The following is a 20,240-nucleotide window of genomic DNA, read 5'->3' on the forward strand; positions in this document are numbered from 1 at the left end:
GTCACTCTGTCTGTTTCTTTCTCTTTCTAATCCAGACAGCCCCAATCTGGGATCTCGTTAAAAGTGTCCCAGTGCTGTAGCTGGATTAGAGGTTTAGCTGTCGCTCCTCGCCCTTTATCCCCCCCTCCGACACAGGATAAATAGACCTCATGGATTAGCCCCAAAACAGAGGCTGGGATCGGGGCCAACTGGGCAGAACCGGGACAGGGGGCAGAGAGGGACACAACAGCACACAGCTCTTCAGGAAAGCAAGGCCCCAGCTGCTACAGGCAAGGCTCTTGGCACCATCCAAAATCCCAGAAAACTAGAGGGTTGTGTAATGAACCTCGATTACCACTGACTTTATCCAAGTGAAGACTTGGATGTGTGGCAACTGGCAATGTAAGATTCAGTCCAACTAGAGGATTGTGTGATGTTGTGCTACTATACTATGCATCAATGTTTTAGTGTTGCTATTTCCATAAAGCAGTAGTTTGGATTATGTTGTAGAAACGCTAGGTACCATGTTACTATGCAAAGTATGCATCAATGCTTAATGTTGCTATTTTCATAAAGCAGTGGGTTGGAAAATGTTAGACATGTCATAGTTTGTTTTCAGAGGTCTAAACAGATGCAAATCACTGTACATGGAAATGCACCACTTTCTTCACTGTACCAATTCCTACAGTATGCTTCTATAAATCGCTGCTTAAAGCACTATTTGTATGTTTTTGTGGAGACAAAGCTGATTCTTGTGAGTTTATGTAGAGCCTCTTCGTGGAAAGAAAGACTGACCAAAAATATAAACGCAACATGTAAAATGTTGACCCCATGTTTCATGAGCTAAAATAAAAGATCCCAGAAATGTTCCATATGCACAAAAAGCTTATTTCTCTAAAATGTTGTGCAGAAATGTGTTAACGCCCCTGTTAGTGAGCATTGCTCCTTTGCCAAGAGAATCAATCCATCTGACAGGTGTGGCATATCAATAAGCTGATCAATAAGCTTGGCCCGGCAAGAGCTACGGACAACAAACACAATTGCATTTTATCGATGGCAATTTGAATGCGTAGAGATACTGTGATGAGATCCTAAAGCTCATTGTTGTGCCGTTCATCCGGCGCCATCACCTCATGTTTCAGCATTATAATGCACAGCCCCATGTCACACGGATCTGTACACAATTCCTGGAAGCTGAGAATATCGCAGTACCTCCATGGCCTGCATACTCACCAGACATGTCACCCATTGAGCATGTTTGGGATGTTCTGGATCAACGTGTACGACAGCGGGTTCCAGTTCCTGCCAATATCCAGCAACTTCACAAGCCATTGAAGAGGAATAGGACAACATTCCACAGGCCACAATCGACAGCCTGATCAACTCTATGTGAAGGAGATGTCGTGCTGCATGAGGCAAGTGGTGGTCACCAGATGCTGGCTTTCAGATCCCTACCTTTTTAAAAAAAGTATCTCTGACCAACCGATGCATATCTGTATTCCCAGTCATGTGAAATCCATAGATTAGGGCCTAATGAATATATTTCAATTGACTGATTCCCTTATATGAACTGTAACCTAGTAAAATCTTTGAAGTTGTTGCATGATGCGTTTTATATTTTTGTTCAGTGTAGATATAAATGTATTTCTTTTGCACGCTCCCACCTGCATTTGATCAATTTTCTTGTCTGCTCTGATTCCCAATGTGCGCGCACACACTCTGATTCCCCTCACATAGTTCATTAAGTTTTCTGTCAGGTATCGCCCGTCTTTCTCCACTCACCTCCACGGACACCTTGGATGTTTATCGCTCTGGGAGAAAGATAAGCTTACCTCCTGTGTAGTGTGTGCGTGTTTCTCTCTGTATTTCTCTCTCTGAATTTCTCTCTCTGTGTCTCTTTCATTATGCTCAATTTTTCTCTCCTTCCTTCTCGTCTACCATCTCATGTATATTCATGACGCACCAGAAAACAGTATTCACCCTGAATGCCTTGTTCCCTGGCTGGTTGTGGATACAGAACAGGCTCGCACACATGCACTGAAACACATATATACATACACACACACACACACCCCCCCCCCCACTCAAACACCACACAGAAGTCTCTCTTGTCGGAGTAGAGGAGAGGAACCCCCTGTGGATATGCTTTAGATTTAAGAGCATGGTGTCTGCTGAGTTGTTGCCCCGATTGAATTCACATCCCTGGTTATAATCCTGCAGTTTGATTCCTTCCCAATCCTCTCTGCAGTGGCAAAATACCCCTCTCTTCCACCTCCCTCTCCTCTTCCACCCCCCCCCCCCTTTCTCTCCATCCTTCTCTTCCTTTTAGTCCTCGTTCATCATGCTCTTGTATGAGACCTTACTTTATTTAAGTATGCGAGAACATGGTGCAGTAGCATTGGCGTCCTATATTTAGATGTGGATAGGCATGCAAGGTGTGGTGTGTGAGAAAGAGTATGCCATGCGTGTGCATGCCTGTGGGTGTGTGTTTGTCTCTGTGTGTTAGTTAGTATGCGTCCATGCATGCATGTTATTTTGCCACCCACAGCCATTGACAGGCGTGTTCCACTCCCATGGTGAAGCGTGTTAACTGGGACCTTCCTCCCAGGTCACTATCTCATGTCACGTACAGCCCTATATGGTGTCCGTTCCTCCTGAAAACCCACAGTGGTTCTTCTCACACAAACTGTAACACTTGGTTCCTCAGGGCACAGCGGCTGCAGCAGTAATGGGGCCATCACAAGACTTATCACGTCTGGTTTAGGAGATGGCAGAATGAGGATTTGGGATGATCATGATGGTGTGTGTGGCAGCTGTGAAGGAGATTACTCCGGGGCCTGATCTTGTAAATGTAACCGCATCAACGCCCTTACAGAGGTTTACAACAAGGCAACGAGATCCATCCAGAGGACTGTGCCTCAGCCACGACCAGTAACACTGAGGCAATTACCATACTGAGATATATCATATATTCACTACAGCCACTATGGTTCTGCCTGCTGAATGGGAAGCAGGCACTTATAGCCTCACCCTCCGTTAGCACGGTGGTTGCTGATGACATAGCCTATACATATCATAGTGCCATTGTGCTTCTGTATAGAATATACAGAGAAGTGGAGACAGAATGGGGGGGGGAGAGATGGAGAGGTAGTACAGAGAGAAAAGGGAGAGATTGCGACGAAGCAGGACACAGAGGGGTATCAAGAAGGGTGGAGACAGAGAGAGAGAATGCATCATTGTGTGCGACAGGAAGAAAGAGCTAGGAGAGACAGAGGTGTGTGCATGTCATTGCCCCAGCCAGTCAGCCTATTGTGACAGCTAGGTTACCTCTGTTTCTGTCCCTAGGCCTGATACGATCAAATTAGCAGATGGTATTATAGCAGTGAGTGGTGTGGTCTCATTTCATGAAGTCGACAGACAGTTTTATGTTTTTCCAGCTTTAAAACCCATTACCGGTCTCTGTTATGGGAAGTCCAAACTGAATTAGACAGCCACTGATGAAACGATGTACTGTACAACAAAATGTACTGTTAATGGTAGCCAGAAAAAAGACATTGACTGAAACGGACTTCATTGCCGTGTCGGATGGGTTTTACTAGTCTGTTTTGTTTCTCATTCTTTGAAGTGCGCTTGTCTTTATTTGGCTTTCACAAATCCCTGGCTCATTCACTTTGCTGTAGTGCCAAATGCATGGCCACGTTGCCTTTGAGAGCATGTTATGAAAAACTAAAGTCTTTATAGGAATTCAAAACAATGGGATAACAAAGTTATATCCTTCCAAACCATGGATTAGATGTGTTTTAAGAGAAACTCTCTCTTACGTCTTACTCTTATGATTGTGTTGGAAGGGTTAATGTGAAGGGGGTGCCTAGTTCTTACTAGTCAGCAAGCAAGGTGGAGAGTGTCCACATTGCTTCCAGTATAGAGTCCAGTACCCTTCTGTTGTTCCACCTGTTATGACCCCCATACCACACACACTCACATATAGGACGCAGCCTCTACTTCTGTGTACGTGTGTCTTCTTCTCCCGCTACGTTCTCTCTCTCCGTCAGAGCACTAGCTCCTTGTTTCCTAGCATTGGTGTAATTAGTTTTATCAGCAGCCGGAGCTCCTGCCTCGCTCATGGGAGGGAGAGGACTGTCATTATATCCCTCATTTCCTTCCCTCCAGTGCACACACACGCAGAGACACACACGCAGAGACACACTGTTGCACATTTCCACACAGACATGGATGTACTCACCCACGCACACACACATTAGCTCATCCTCTCCCTCAGAGATTCATGTATGCGCAGTATTCAGTCATACTAGAGGCCCTACATGTCTGTCAGGACTGGATTGGCTCTGACTCTTCACAAGGTTACAGCACCGCGCCTCTCTTCATCACTAGCAGTAGCTATCACTTTAGAATAATGCTCAGGCCAACACAGCCCCCAGGGTACAGACTGGGTGAGTCACCAGTACTGAGCAGCTGGGCGTGTGTGTCTGGGGGGGGGGGGGGGAGACAGACACAGTGTGACAATCTCTCCCCTCTCTCTCTGTGTATGTTTATCTCCTGCGTTCTCAAACTGCGTGAGTATTTATTACCGTGTGTGAGGGACAGCCGGCCAGTGTTAGAAAGAGGCATGGGCCAAACACACTGCGCTGGTCGTGCTATGGGAGGTGCTGACTGTGTGATTGGCAGATTGGGAAGCAGTCAGAGGCCAGCAGTAGACATACACCAGCATCCCTCAGAACAAATAAGGGTATCCACCCCCTCATCTGTCACTTTCTCTCTCTGTGTGTGTGGGGGGGGGGTATGCTTGCTTATCAGTCTTAAACCCCTCATCTTTGCCAATGGGGGATTTGAATTCAATAGAACAGAAATTGGGGCAGATTTTGCATATTCAGATTTCTCTCCACAGGAAAAGGAGGTCAGCTAGTACAACACTGGTTCCTTGTTATAGTTATTTTTGGAACAAATATCTATGGTAAACAGTGGGGCAATTCCACGGTAACGGAATGATGCTGAGACTCCCAATGTTTCACTTTAAAATGTATGTTAAACAAAAGCAGTCAACTTTTTTTCACAGGGATGACTTAACAATTTCCACAGAACATTTTACAAAAACCCATTTACTTAAAGAACAGTGCAGATTAAAAGTTTGACACAATGATGGAACAAACAGCACAAACCGTAATTCTGTTACCAAACTGCATCTGCACAGGCCAAGTAAATGTGTTTTTGTAACATTTTCAGTAGAAACTGTTAGAAGTCGTCCTTGTGCGTAGAGTTGTATGGTTTCACTTTGCAATCATTGTTTTTTGTTTGACGTGCATTTTAAAGTGAAACATCTGACTCTCAGCCTCATTCTGTTATCGTCAAATTGCTCAGAAGTAGAGTTGGGGAAGGTCATGGTACAACAGAAAGCATTTTAGGAATCACAAGCACGGTTAAAATTGGCCCGTATGTGACGTCACAACTGCCTATACGTTTTCTAACCCACTATTATTTACATTAGGAAGCCTAAAATATAACCCATGTCTTTTTGTTTCCTGCTTGGTGCACATTGTTTCCTGTCTTCTGTTTACAGTGGCAGGCCATTTCACTTGTGGCCTGGTAAGAGTGGCGCCATAGCCCCATGGCAGAGACCGCGAGAGAAAGCTAAGATTAATGGGTGTTTACTGAGACCAGCGAAGGCTAAGAGACTGAGCTTGGCCATTTCTCTCCACTAAGATGACTGGGTCATCCACCGTAGTGTGGAGACACTGTGGGAGACGATGCAGGCCCCAGTCACATCAGTGTTCTGTATGATGGTCTTGCTTGTGGGAGACAATGCAGTCCCATGCTGAGTTGGTTTGGCATCAGACAGGGACAGTGTAATAAAGAGTGGAGGTGTAAGGTCATATATTTGAAATAATTTGTCTAGGTAGAAGTTGCCTTTATAGACCAACAAGCAATTTTTCACTCAATCAAACTCACCCAGAAAGAGCAATTCCACCAAGACTCATACTACTACTTCTCACACCTAAAATCCAATTCATGTTCTATCAACCGGAATCCTCTTCCATCCAACCCTAAAACCCATTTAACTCCACAGTTTTTGGTCGTTGTCTTTGAGAGCTCTCTGGTCCGGTTACAGAGTGTTTGTGTCAGCCATCGATGCTGATGGATCTGTGGCCGGAGTGGTTGTGACAGATGGTCTCTCTGTGGGGACAGGAGGGGGTCTGGTGGTGTGGTGGCAGTCTGGTCAGGTCCCACTGTCGAGCCTCCAGATGATCACGGTCAGGTTGACTGACCCGGACTAGGACACATTGGGGCAGTCTGTCTGGAATATCCTTTCACCTTGCTAGACTTTGTGAATGGACATATGGGAGGTTAGGGGGGAAATGTGTACGGTATAGTGGTCAACCGATTAATCAGAAGGGCCGATGTTATGGAAACATGAAAATCAGAAATCGGTATTTTTGGACACCGTACACCGTATTTCTTAACACCTTTATTTAACTAGGCATGTCAGTTGAGAACACGTTCTTATTTTCAATGACGGCCTAGAACGGTGGGTTAACTGCCTTGTTCAGGGGCAGGACGACAGATTTTTACCTTGTCAGCTAGGGGATTCGATCTTGTAACCTTACGGTTAACTAGTCCAACGCTCTAACCACCTGCCTCTCATTGCACTCCACGAGGAGCCTGCCTGTTACGCGAATGCAGTAAGAAGCCACGGTAAGTTGCTAGCTAGCATTAAACTTGTCTTATAAAAAACAATCAATCAATCACAATCACTAGTTATAACTACACATGGTTGATGATATTGCTAGTTTATCTAGCGTGTCCTGCGTTGCATATAATCGATGCAGTGCGCATTCGCGGGAAAATGACTGTTGCTCCAATGTGTACCTAACAATAAACATCAATGCCTTTCTTAAAATCAATACACAGAAGTATATATTTTTAAACCTGCATATTTAGCTAAAAGAAATACATGTTAGCAGGCAATATTAACCAGGTGAAATTGTGTCACTTCTCTTGCGTTCATTGCACGCAGAGTCAGGGTATATGCGATAATAATAAACGTTTTGTTTTCGAAATGATAGTTTCCGGATTCGACCATATTAATGACCAAAGGCTCGTATTTGTGTGTTATTATGTTATAATTAAGTCTATTATTTGATAGAGCAGTCTGACTGAGCGATGGTAGGCAGCAGCAGGCTCGTAAGCATTCATTCAAACAGCACTTTCGTGCGTTTTGCCAGCAGCTCTTCACTGTGCTTCAAGCATTGCGCTGTTTATGACTAAAAGCCTATCAACTCCCGAGATTCGGCTGGTGTAACCGATGTGAAATGGTTAGCTAGTTAGCGGGGTGCGTGCTAATAGCGTTTCAAACGTCACTCGCTCTGAGACTTGGAGTAGTTGTTCCCCTTGCTCTGCATGGGTAACGCTGCTTCGAGGGTGGCTGTTGTCGATGTGTTCCTCGTTCGAGCCCAGGTAGGAGCGAGGAGAGGGACGGAAGCTATACTGCTACACTGGCAATACTAAAGTGCCTATAAGAACATCCAATAGTCAAAGGTATATGAAGTACAAATCGAGAGAAATAGTCCTATAATAACTACAACCTAAAACTTCTTACCTGGGAATATTGAAGACTCATGTTAAAAGGAACCACCAGCTTTCATATGTTCTCATGTTCTGAGCAAGGAACTTAAACGTTAGCTTTTTTACATGGCACATGTTGCACTTTTACTTTCTTATCCAACACTTTGTTTTTGCATTATTTAAACCAAATTGAACATGAAGTTAAAATAAGTGTTCATTCAGTATTGTTGTAATTGTCATTATTACATATAAAAATATTTAAAAATCGGCCGATTTTTTTTAATCGGTATCGGCCTTTTTTGGTCCTCCAATAATCGGTATAGGCGTTGAAAAATCATAATCGGTCAACCTCTAGTACGGTACATGGCAGTTATGGGATGAATGGTGTATTTTAAGCAGTATTCTCCTACATTGCAATGTTCTGCTTTTTGTCTGGGAGCATATGGGGGAAATGCACTGTGGACAACATTAGGGGCACCTTCCCAGTATTGAGTTGCAAAACCCATTTGCCCAGAACAGCTTCAATTTGTCACGCCATGGACTCTACAAGGTGTCGAAAGCCTTCCACAGGGATGCTGGCCCATGTTGACTCCAATGCTTCCCACAGTTGTCAAGTTGGCTGGATGTCCTTTGGGTGGTGGACCATTCTTGATACACACGGGAAACTGTTGAGTGTGATAAACCCAGCAGCGTTGCAATTCTTGACACGCTCAATCCGGTGCACCTGGCACCTACTACCATACCCTGTTCAGTTGCACTTTTGTCTTACACAATTCATGTCTTAGGTTAAAGAAGGATTTTTAAGCTTTGTCTCCTCCCCTTCATTTACACTGCTTTTGAAATGGATTTAACAAGTGACATCAATCAGGGGTCATAGACTGACCAGGTGAATCCAGCTGAAAGCTATCATGGAAAGAGCAGTTCCTAATGTTTTGTTCACTCAGTGTATGTACATGGCAATACATGAATATAGAGGATCTGCATGATATTTCCTTAAATATTTGTTGTTAGCTCATCCAATGGTTTCCACACCATTATGTTGGCTTTCATGTACCCACTCTGTCAGTGGGTTTTTATAGTGTGGTCTTAATGTTTGTCACGACCATGCTTATAACCATTTGTGACTCTTTAACCCAGCTCTCTTCCCTTTGTTTTATGTCTTCAGGTTTTGAATGAAGAATGCGACCAGAACTGGTACAAGGCAGAGCTGAATGGGAAGGAAGGCTTCATCCCCAAGAACTACATCGAAATGAAGGGACACCCGTAAGTATGAGCCAGCCTTCGAAAACTTGAGAGCCAAAATGGCAGCGTTCACCTCCCCCAAATGACTTCATGTTTAACCTGGAGCTCAAAATGGGGGTATCAAACGTGAGGTTCTAATGTTGGCTCCAGTACTAGTTTGTCAAATGTGTTTTTTCCAAAGGGCATTTATTTGTGCTAAATATCAGAAGAAAGGTAACTTTATAGACAGTTTTACTTCTCTAGTTCCCATGGTTAGAACCATTCAGAAGACACTGGAACCAGAGTCTAGCGAACTCCTGTGGCTAGGATAAATGCTCCTCTGGTCTGAAGATAAGGGGGATAAAGATCTCATGTTGCTGCTGTGGTCTGGAAGCTAGCCTGGAAGCGACCCTGCTTTCTAGATCTGATTTGTGGGTTATAGGCCTCTGAGTTCCATGTGATCGCAGGGTTGTCGGTTTGGCAACTCAGAATCCCTCATGTGGCGTCGTCAGTCCTGATTCCAGAGTCTGTTTCTGCTGCGTCAGACCTATTAGGTTTTCCCCCACAATCGCCCTCTGGCCCAATGTAGCCTCTAGATCTTTCTACATACCCTCTACTTAACATACAGTGCATTGGGAAAGTATTCAGACTCCTTGACTTTTTCCACATTTTGTTACATTACAGCCTTATTCTAAAATTGATTAAATCGTTTTTTTTCACTCACTCAATCTACACACAATACCCCATAATGAAAAACAAAAATTGTTTTTTAGAAATTTTGGCAAATGTATATAGAAAAAAAATCTATCATAAGTATTCAGACCTTTTACTCAATACTTTGTTGAAGCACCTTTTTGGCAGCGATTACAGCCTCGAGTCTTCTTGGGTATGACGCTACAAGCTTGGCACACCTGTATTTGGGGAGTTTCTTCCATTCTGCTCTGCAGAGCTCGGTCGGGTTGGATGGGGAATGTCGCTGCACAGCTGATTGGAGTGCTGCAGAGATGGTTGTCCTTCTGGAAGGTTCTCCCATCTCCACAGAGGAATTCTAGAGCTCTGTCAGAGTGACCATCGGATTCTTGGTCACCTCCCTGACCAAGGCCCTTCTCCCCCAATTGCTCAGTTTGGCTGGACGGCCAGCTCTAGGAAGAGTCTTGGTGGTTCCAAACTTCTTCCATTTAAGAATAATGGAGGACACTGTGTTGTTGGGGACCTTCAATGCTGCAGACATTTTTTGGTACCCTTCCCAATTCCTTTGACTTCATGGCTTGGTTTTTGCTCTGACATGCACTGTCAACTTATATAGACAGGTGTGCCTTTTCAAAATCATGTCCAATCAATTTAATTTACTACAGGCGGACTCTAATCATGTTGTAGAAACATCTCCAAGGATGATCAATGGATACAGGATGCACCTGAGCTCAATTTTGAGTCTCACAGCAAAGGGTCTTTATACTTATGTAAATAAGGTATTTCTGTTTTTTATTTTTAATACATTTGCAAAAACAAATGTTTACTATTTTCGGTTTGTCATTATGGGGTAATGTGTGTAGATTGATGATGAATTTTAGAATAAGGCTGCAATGTAACAAAATGTGGAAAAGGTGAATGGGTCTGAATACTTTCCGAATGCACTGTAGGCCCTATTGTTTCAATATGGGGCACCGTTTTTAACAGGCTATATTTTGTAAAGAATATGACTTCAGCTGAGCAACAGGGCTTTTGTGTAACTGTCAGATAGGAGATGGATTGTACTGTAACTGTCCTACATTTGCCCTTTCTACATAAACTTAAAGGTCACTAAATGGATCCTATTCTGAGATGGACTGTACTTTATATTCTACAGACGCACACAGTAGCAAAGAGGGGCTTTGTCCTGTATAGTTGTCAGCTGTGTGAGAACGCCTTCCCCACCACCGCCACCTGCTCTCAGGGCTGTGAGGGCTCTCACACCGCAACCAATCAGATACAGAGAGCCCTATTATAGCAGTCAGGAAGAGACTGTCCATTAGCTTTAAGGATCCTATGACTGATTGGTCAGCTGGGCCTAAATACAGGAGGGAGGGAATCACCTGCTCGATAGAGGAGCAGCTGGTGGAGGAGGGTCCAGGATAGCAGGCAGGCAGATGGTGGGGCTGGATATGAAAAAAAACAGTACTCACTTCACTATTGGGCTGGCCTTGGCCTGGTTACATCCACCATGGTTGCTGTTACCATGCTGGAAAGGATCATGTGAAGAGAAGATAGCCAAGTCACAACAGTATGGTTTGGTTCAGCTCGATAGTGTAAAGGGCTTTGACTCCCTTATGGAAGCCTGGTAGCCGTGGATGTCAGTGTGACCACATCAAAGAGCAGCACTCCACCGCAAAGCAGGAAGGACCAGGATAATAGGAGGATATCCACATTATCTCTCTACACACAGTGTTACTGTTACCTCAGGGTGTTACCTCAGGGAGATCAGAGCACTGTGGATGAGGGGGTTGGAGTTCTGTCATCCCTAAGCTTGTTTGCGTCTGAACACCAGGCACAAAGAATAGCATTGCTAAATGCTAAAGGCTTGTGGGTTGAAACCAATGGCCCAGAGGTCAATGTGTGTGTACACATATAATGGACTGATAACTTGTTCTACTCGTATCTGTCATCTTTACCCAGCAGGCAAAATTAGCCAGTGGGTATGTGACTATCGGCTTGTGACACTGTTTGAGGACTCTGCCCTGATGATGATACTGTATGTGAAACCTGGCTGGATTATCATTCCCTCATGAGGAATAGCTGGTGTTGATCAGGTCCTCTGGCTTTGTCATGTTGTCTGAGCTCACAAACGAACAAGCTAAGCGGCTTAGCGCTAGCACTCACCTGCACTGACATGATCTACTGCAGAGGCTGTGGCTATTGGCTAAGCAGAAGGTATGCTATCGCTAAAATAAGCTACAGTATATGGTAAGGCTAAGCTATATGGCTAAATTAAGCTATATAGATAAACCTCAGGGTGTGTATGCTTTCACTGGAGATAGAGGCACACATTGTGTGTTGCAACACCTTTGTTGGCACATTGTGACAACACCTTTATCTAGACAGTAAAATTCCACACCTGACGAGTCACAGAAGGAAAGGGAGGTCCCACACCATCACACACTACCCCCATGCGCAAACACGCACACACACACAGTGACACACACACTCTGTATGGAGTATCCGTGGGGGTTGGTGACTGACCGCTGGTATTGGGCACCAGTCAGAGCCAGAGGAGTAGGTAGCAGGTGCGGTTGGCATGGCAGCACACAGTTGTCATTGTCTCTGCCCAAGGCTCCACCAGTTTCTTTTTTTTTTTTTTTTATCAGACCAGGAACCTCCCTGTAATTACAACCTACTAGGACAAATGCAAAAAGACCAAATTAAATGGCCCACCGGTGCTCACTTACTGCGTTGATTTCATTCTATTTGGCATGCACAATAGATGTGATATTCTGATTTTGACATCATTGTTTAGTAGTGTTATTGGTCGCTATGCACTTCACTCACTCCTCCCCCACAGACACAACAACCACTACAACTGTCAATAACAGGGGTCAAGTTTGAGGTCAAGCTCTGCTTAAGGCCATGTTTCCATGACATTGAGTCACGCCTATGACCCTACGCTTTGAGGTTACTCAAAAGGGTAGCTAGATAGCGTTGACCGTCACAACCACACCACAATCAAATTTTGATAAGTGCTGCTTTTCCTGCAAATGAAGAAGGGAAAAACCACCCAGCTTGGTAGGGCTGGTTGAAACAATGTCATTTCAACCAGTTTTGCCAGCACTATTTTTTTTCTTCATTTACAGTAAAACAGCACTTGTCACTGTTACTTACAACTTGTTTTTATATCATTTTTAATGAGTTATTAAAGTGTTTTGTTCTTATTTGTTGTGTCCCAGGTGGTTCTATGGTAAGATCCCCCGGGCGAAGGCAGAGGAGATGCTGAACAAACAGAGACACGATGGGGCCTTCCTCATCCGAGAGTCGGAGAGCGCGCCGGGAGACTTCTCCCTCTCTGTCAAGTATGTCAAACGCACGCACACTCAGTTTTATTTAATTTCAGTTCAATCATTGTATAACTCATCGACCGATCATATCCGTTTTCCCTTTTTTATTACTTAAAAAAATTCACTGTTCTCCAATATCAGTCCTTCGTTTATTTTATTTTTCTAACTCTGCTAAGTGCTTTCTTTCTCAAGCACAGCTCCCATCTTGGTTTGCGAGGGTGGCGTCTAGCCAGCTTGACCTGGGAAGTGCTGACTGTTCTAAGTCGGTGACTGGCCACCCTGTTCCCGCTCTAGTCTTTATGTAAAGTCGCTGTGCAGATCTACAGATCCATATCAAGTTAATTGGCTGTGTCATCTCTGACTCACCTGGGGCTAACCAACAGTTATCTGCTACTAAAGCACTTTGGTCTCTGTCAGATAGCTCCGGTGTGGGCGCTGCTGTCTGTTATCAAAGCTTTGCAAGCTGGCACTTTCCCTAGTCCCAGGCTGTGTCTGCAGTAAGTAAGTGTGTGTATGTGTGTGTGTGTGTGAGAGAAATGGAACCTTATTCCCTTTGTCCAGGCCAAAAGTTGTACACTGTATAGAGAATAGGGTGCCATTGTGGACACAGACTCCAGTTCAGCACTTACAGTAGGTGATAGAATATTATTCTTGTCGCTACTGCTACGTTTGCACTGTCCTAGTATCACAGCTGTGTACCAAAGAACTGTCCCTGTCTAATGCAATCTAATGAAGTATATCTTCTGTGGCAAAATCCCAAACTCATGGTATCACACGGGGAGAAGGAAACTGGGCCATCTGGGCTTAAATCATTCATGAAAGCACTGACACAGATGGTTATGAAACGATTGCCCACGTGATGTAGACTTAACAGTGTTTTGACTGCTGTTCTCAGATGGTTACTACGGTAAATGTCATCACTCACTTTCTGTATTATTCTATACTTATCTCCCCCTTCTTCCTCCTCCGCCACAGGTTTGGTCATCACAGATCTGAAACGGTCGGACTGATGGAAGTAGTAGGATGGTCACCTTGTTTAAACTTAACCAATCACTTCTAGATCTATGCTACCTCTCCACAGGTTTGGTAATGACGTGCAGCACTTCAAGGTCCTGCGTGACGGGGCTGGGAAGTACTTCCTGTGGGTGGTCAAGTTCAACTCTCTCAACTCCCTGGTGGACTACCACCGTTCCACCTCTGTGTCCCGCAACCAGCCCATCTTCCTCAGGGACATCGAGCAGGTCTCACAGGTGAAGAGGGACACACACACAGGGACACACACACAGGGGACCCTCATCGATCATATCCGTTTTCCCTTTTTTATTACTTTCGAAAAGCCGCTTTACTCCTAAATCACTCCTCCCTTTACCTTATCAATGACCACAAATATTCTGTTTATTCTGTCCTTATCTCCCTCTTCTGCTTCTTCATCTTTTTCCTCTTCTACTTCTTCTCATCCTCGTCCTTCTCCCCAATACACACACACAAATACATGTACGTACACACACGTACAGCGCCTTCAGAAAGTACTCACACCCGTTGACTTATTCCACATTTTGTTGTTAGAGCCTGAATTAAAAAGTGTATTACATTTTTTTAAATCCTCACCCGTCTACACACAATACCCCATCTTGACAAAGCGAAAACATGTTTTTAGAAATGTTTGCAAATGTGTTCAAAATGAAGTGCAGAAATATCTCATTTACATAGGTATTCACACCCCTGAGTCAATACTTTGTAGAAGCACTTTTGGCAGCGATTACAGCTGTGAGTCTTTCTGGGTAAGTCTCTAAAGAGCTTTCCACACCTGGATTGTGCAACATTTGCCAATTATTATTTTAAAAATTCTTCAAGATCTTGGTGGTGGTTGGTCATTGCTAGACAACCATTTTCAGGTTTTGTCGTAGATTTAAGTAAAAACTTTATTGGCCAATCTTCCAATAGATACCCTTTGCGAGGCATAGGAAAACCTCCCCGGTCTTGGTGGTTGAATCTGGGTTTGAAATTCACTACTTGACTGAGGGACCTAGTCCTAAAACAAAACACTATTATTGCACCCAGAGTGAGTACATGTGACTTGTTAAGCAAATGTTTACTCCTGGACTTATTTAGGCTTGCCATAACAAAGAGGTTGAATACTTATTGACTCAAGACATTTTAGCTTTTAATTTTTTTTATTAATTTGTAAAAATGTCCAAAAACAATTCCACTTTAACAGTATGGGGTATTGTGTGGACAAAAAAAACTCAATTCAATGTATTTTAAATTCAGGCTGTAACACAATGTGGAATAAGTCAAGGGACGTGAATACTTTCTGAAGGTAATGTATGTACACACAGCGCTGCACATCATACGGAATACCAGGGAAATCCTCATCTCCGACAATCATTTAATGAGATTGCATCACATAATCTCATCTAAGCAATCATGCAAAAACACAGCTTAACCGATTACCAGTGAACTACAGTTCACTAAGCAATTTTGCAGACAAATAGCTTAATTCACTATGGTGTCCATGTTGGTTATGAGACAAATATACAAGTAGAAGTACAATCCAATTGGTAGTTGGAAAACAGGGTCATGTTCATTAGGCACCAAACAGAAGAAAACTGACTTTAACAGAGGGTCTACTACACAGACCAATACGAAACACTAATTTCCTATTCCATTGCAAAGCGTTTTAAAACATGTTGCGTGCCCTAATGAACATGATCCAGGACTGTGTCTTGGCTAACCTGCCCGACTTCCCTCATCACGTATTCTAACCCATGTGTTTCTCCTCTCGTCTCTCCAGCATTCGACGTACGTGCAGGCGCTGTTTGACTTTGACCCTCAGGAGGACGGCGAGCTGGGCTTCCGACGCGGCGACTTCATCCAGGTCCTGGACAACTCCGACCCCAACTGGTGGAAAGGCGCTTGCCACGGCCAGACGGGCATGTTCCCGCGCAACTACGTCACGCCAGTCAACCAAAGCATGTGATCATGTCACACCCGTCAACCAAAACATTTGACTGGCTAAATGAATAATGACATGGCCCCCCTCGTCCCCCATTGGCACATTTACACCCCCTCAGAACTTTGAGGGACACTTCAGAAACACACACCTAAATGAGGAATGGGAAGTGGAGCAAAATCCCTGCAAAGACAGAGCGAGAGGCAGATTTCATTACTCAGACTCTACAGTTGACTCTGTGGATTCTTTGATGCAATGAGGGAGACACACGGAACAGAGAAGCATTGCAAAGGAACCTAAGTTGACGTAAAAAAAACAAACAAGGGATCCGGCTATAGTTCGACTCCGGCTACGGCCTCCCTTCTTATACGTTCTTTGTTTTCTTTCTTTATGCATGACATCACCATTCTATGTTTCAGTCTATTAGACAAAGACAATGAAGAAGATGTCAGAGACCAAAGACTCTAGTCTAGTGTGTTATTCATATCAACCCAGCTTTGGGCTCACAGAGAAGGACCATGGACTGGAGAGAAAATCTATTGTTATCGATGTGTATGTATATCTATAAATATTTGTAGTTTGAGCCTGTTTTAGTGTGGTTTTTTCCCCCCATTCATTTACTTGATTTCTTCCCTATTTGTAGGCCTACATATTGTCATTTTCTAGGATCATATTCATTTGGTACCAAATGGAAGGAAACAGATCCAAACAGGGAGGAACTACCTGAACTGAATAAGAAACACTAATTTTAGTTTTTCGTAGCAAAACGTTTTGTTACGTTTTGAAACTGTGCACTAATTAATGTGACCCAGATCATGCACAGAGTCTCTGAGACAAAAAGCTAAATGGTTTTCATGTGATCGGGAGTTATTCAATATAGGAATAATATTTAAGATGGAAATCTAATTTGGAGAAGGATTCTACTTTGTTCTGGTATGAAAGCGGAAGCGCGGCTATCAGCTGGAAGAATTTGTGTCCTTTTTTTACCCGTTTAGACATGTAGGCGCTTTCTGCATTCGTAAACGTATCCATCTTTCTCAATAAAATCAGAGACAATGGTATAGAGTTTTATGTCCACCCGCAATCAATAGACTTAATTGATGATGGGGCTGATTCAATATGACCTAAATGTAGCTAAATTGGGTTGTACGGGTTCTTTATGGAGATTGGTAGTGGTTGACTGGGTTGAAACGGCAGTATCCTTATAATCATTAGTTGTATGAAAGAAGGTATTGAATAGTGCTACACTCACTGATTTCACCCTGCGCTTGTGGAAGTTGGGTAGTGCCTTTTCCATCTCTGGTGTTTGTCTCTCCAGGTTGACCAATGAGCGCTTTTTAAGCAGCAGATGGCAGAGATATGGTGACCAATACATTGTCTCCATTCTCCACACATGCCGGCCATTGGTTAGGGGATACCTTATGGAAACCCCAGTCTGAATCTCTAAACCCATCTCAGCTTCGCAGTCTCTTGTCTCACTTTCAAGTATGATAATACGATGAAAGAGAAACATAATGCTTTGTGCCAGAGGGTATTGTTATGTAGTGTTTCCCTTGAGAAATTACTAAATGGTTTTATGTAAATGTGCAGTGTGGTTCTATGTTTTCAACAGAATGACATGCATATGACAAAATCTTGTTTTGTCTGATTATGGGACGTATCAAAAGGGCTTTTGGAATTCTATGAGATTAGATGCGAACACATTGTCTGCCGTTTTGGTTGTGTTTAAAGGGGGACATTTTTGACAGCGGGCGAAAAGAAGTCACAGAAAAGGTAGCTTAGCATTTCCTGAAAGGGGACAAAGTGCTTGATCTGGGCAACATCTTCAGTATTTATCCTTCAGTCAGTGTCTGCTTGTGGGGGAGGCAGAATGGAATCCTCCATCTTGATAAAAAGATTAAAGGACCAATGATGCTGACAAACTGACTAGATCAGGATGACAAGCGCAACGGGTGGGTCATTTACCTATTGCTGTCCACAACTCTCTACTTTGGACCTTTTGAGAATCTTGAAGAGGACCTCAAATGCAAGGAATTCCATATTATCTCTCCTTCACTCTGCTTGTTATTCCATATCTACACTCTTTGATTTGAAAAAGATACTCGAATATGCTTTATGGCTTCTTGAAGTAAAATGGCTGAAATACACAGGCAGGTCTGGAGGGAATATGCAGGGAGTGGACCATGCAAGTTTTCAATGTTATTTCTAGCCTGCAATGAACTGCAATGAGCCATTCCAATGAACTGATACTCCGATTGACTTGCAGGTGTTTGAGAACGCAAGGGCACGAGAAACCTTGCTTACGTGGTTTCTCAATGAACTGTAGCCTGGCTGTGTGTCACCTTGCTGTTGTTTCAAGCCGTCTTCCCCCCCATTCAAAGTTCAGTATGTCACACTATGTAAAAAAATAAAAATAAACAAGTGACGTGTGTGTGTATTTTCTGTACGAGACAAGTATTTACTTCTTCAGGTGTGTCTGAATTCTCAGCCAATCATATGACATGTATGACCCTGAAGTTTTCCTGACCATCTGATCTGGAGTATTTCCAAGTCATGTCACGTGTTCAGGGAAAATTCCTGGCCCTAGACCTTATGCGATTGCAAGGGTCAATGTTTCTGCAGGTTTTAGAGTTGAGACGGGTACCCTATTGGTTGACTCTTGGCCTGGTTGAACCAGATTGAACGCTGCGTTCAGCATTGTCTGTTCTACCAGGCTAGTTGACGCTACCAGACGGTGGATTTCGCTGCTCTCAAGGGGCCTGATAAATAGGACCCAGTCCAAAACGTTGATGTCTAATTACGCTGTTTCTAGGTTCCCTTGCACTCTCCCGTGGTCAATATTTCACTCTCCTCGGTCAGTCAGTCATTCATTACAGTGCGAAGGTCGCCGGCAAGTGTGCCATTCATTAAGCCTAGTTAAATAAGACACAGCGTTGCACTCACTATTGTTTCACTTCGGTGACAATAGTCTCCAGTCTGCTACCAGTATCATTCTATGGTTTATTTCCTCGTTCACTCAATTGCAGCCGTCTGACTCGCGTTATTCCAGAGTGGTATCATAGTGGTTGAAACTTAAGACGATGTGATTGTTTACATTATGCTGGAAAGTCTTTGTATGTATGTCTATCTGACATGGTTGCTTTTATGTCATTTCATGATGTGCACGTATTAAGAACATATTTTTATTTTTTTACATTTCCGTTTTCAAACTGGAAGATGACGATGTCCCCTGATGTCTCACAGCATTTGATTTCCTTTGAACGTAGATAGACGACAACAGAATAATAAAACGATCACTATGAAGAAGCTACTGTTGTGATGTTGGTTACTTTTTGCTGTCGTGCATACTGTATGTTTCAGATTAGAACAATCCACATTTTCTTATAAGGAAGTTCTACGCATAGAAATGAGAACATTATGGGCCGGTAACCCCAGACACAGATTAAGCCTAGTCATTCAATTCAAAACTCTTCAATGTAGATTCTCCATTTTGAGAATGCTTTTTAATCCAGGACTAGGCTTCATCTGGGAAACAACTGGCCCTGTATTTCTATGGTTACTCCACTAAATATTTCACCACTAGATCACAACAGAGAGCATGGAGGAGCAATGTAGCAGATTGGATGTGGGCTCTTATCATGGGTCATGTTTGGTTAAACTCAACACCACCCACTGTGACGCAATGTTTCAAAAGAGAAAGATGCTGATTAACTGGGTGAAATAATTAGTCAGATAATATGCCCAAGTCCTGATGTAAGATCAGTTTGACATGTACCCACTAATGGTTACTATTAGAACTAGTGTAAGTTGTCTTATCCTAGATATGTGCTCACAGCCCAGACAGTCTCAAGAGTAAGATTGCTGAATAGGGTCAGTATAGCCTTTTAGATAATATGATCAAATGGACAGTGGGCGCTGAGACGCTTTATAAATACGGGCCCATAGGCCCCCTCTACCCAGTAGCGTTGCGTGGATAAAATCACCGGGGAAGCCAAGCCAGTTAAAAACAAATAAAAATGGTGTTGTGATAATCGCGTTGTTTGTTCTATAACCTGTTAGGCCTACCAGTGTCAAGGAATATGAACTAAGGCTGAGACAGTAAGAAGACATAGTGGCAGAATACATTCAACCACACCTTTGTTTCGTTACAAAACCGGAGAGCAACATCTGTCCTGTGAAGTCCACAAACCATTTTGCATGTAACACACCGTTACATGACTTACAGCAAGGTAAGGTTTCCAACATTTTCAGACTACTAAACAACTATTGATTTAGAACCACAGAGTTACCGCAAGTCGCAAAGAAAACAGGAGCTGCCTCCACTATTCCAGCACCATTTCAACTTCAACATTTCAACATTAACTAATCACCTATGCTTAGTCTAATCGAGTGACAACTAAAAGATACCAAAAACGTTTTAGTCCAATCGACGTAAGCTAAATATGTGGCTGTCCATGGTATTGATTTCTGTGTGTGTTTGGTAT

The 20,240-nt window shown here is 43.4% G+C and overlaps 1 protein-coding gene across 1 annotated transcript in view; it reads left to right on the forward strand.

Annotated features, from left to right (window-relative positions):
* Window positions 1-19,062, forward strand: part of LOC129839272 (growth factor receptor-bound protein 2-like) — a 32,480-nt gene extending 13,418 nt beyond the window's left edge. Inside the window, exons 2-5 of the mRNA XM_055906581.1 lie at window positions 8,723-8,820; window positions 12,696-12,818; window positions 13,885-14,053; window positions 15,598-19,062. Coding sequence (XP_055762556.1) covers window positions 8,723-8,820; window positions 12,696-12,818; window positions 13,885-14,053; window positions 15,598-15,783 — 576 coding nt within the window. The 3' untranslated portion in view covers window positions 15,784-19,062. The remainder of the gene's footprint in view (window positions 1-8,722; window positions 8,821-12,695; window positions 12,819-13,884; window positions 14,054-15,597) is intronic.
* The last annotated feature ends 1,178 nt before the right edge of the window (window positions 19,063-20,240 follow it).

This window comes from Salvelinus fontinalis, chromosome 40 (genome assembly GCF_029448725.1).
Source record: "Salvelinus fontinalis isolate EN_2023a chromosome 40, ASM2944872v1, whole genome shotgun sequence".
NCBI classification, from domain to species: domain Eukaryota; kingdom Metazoa; phylum Chordata; class Actinopteri; order Salmoniformes; family Salmonidae; genus Salvelinus; species Salvelinus fontinalis.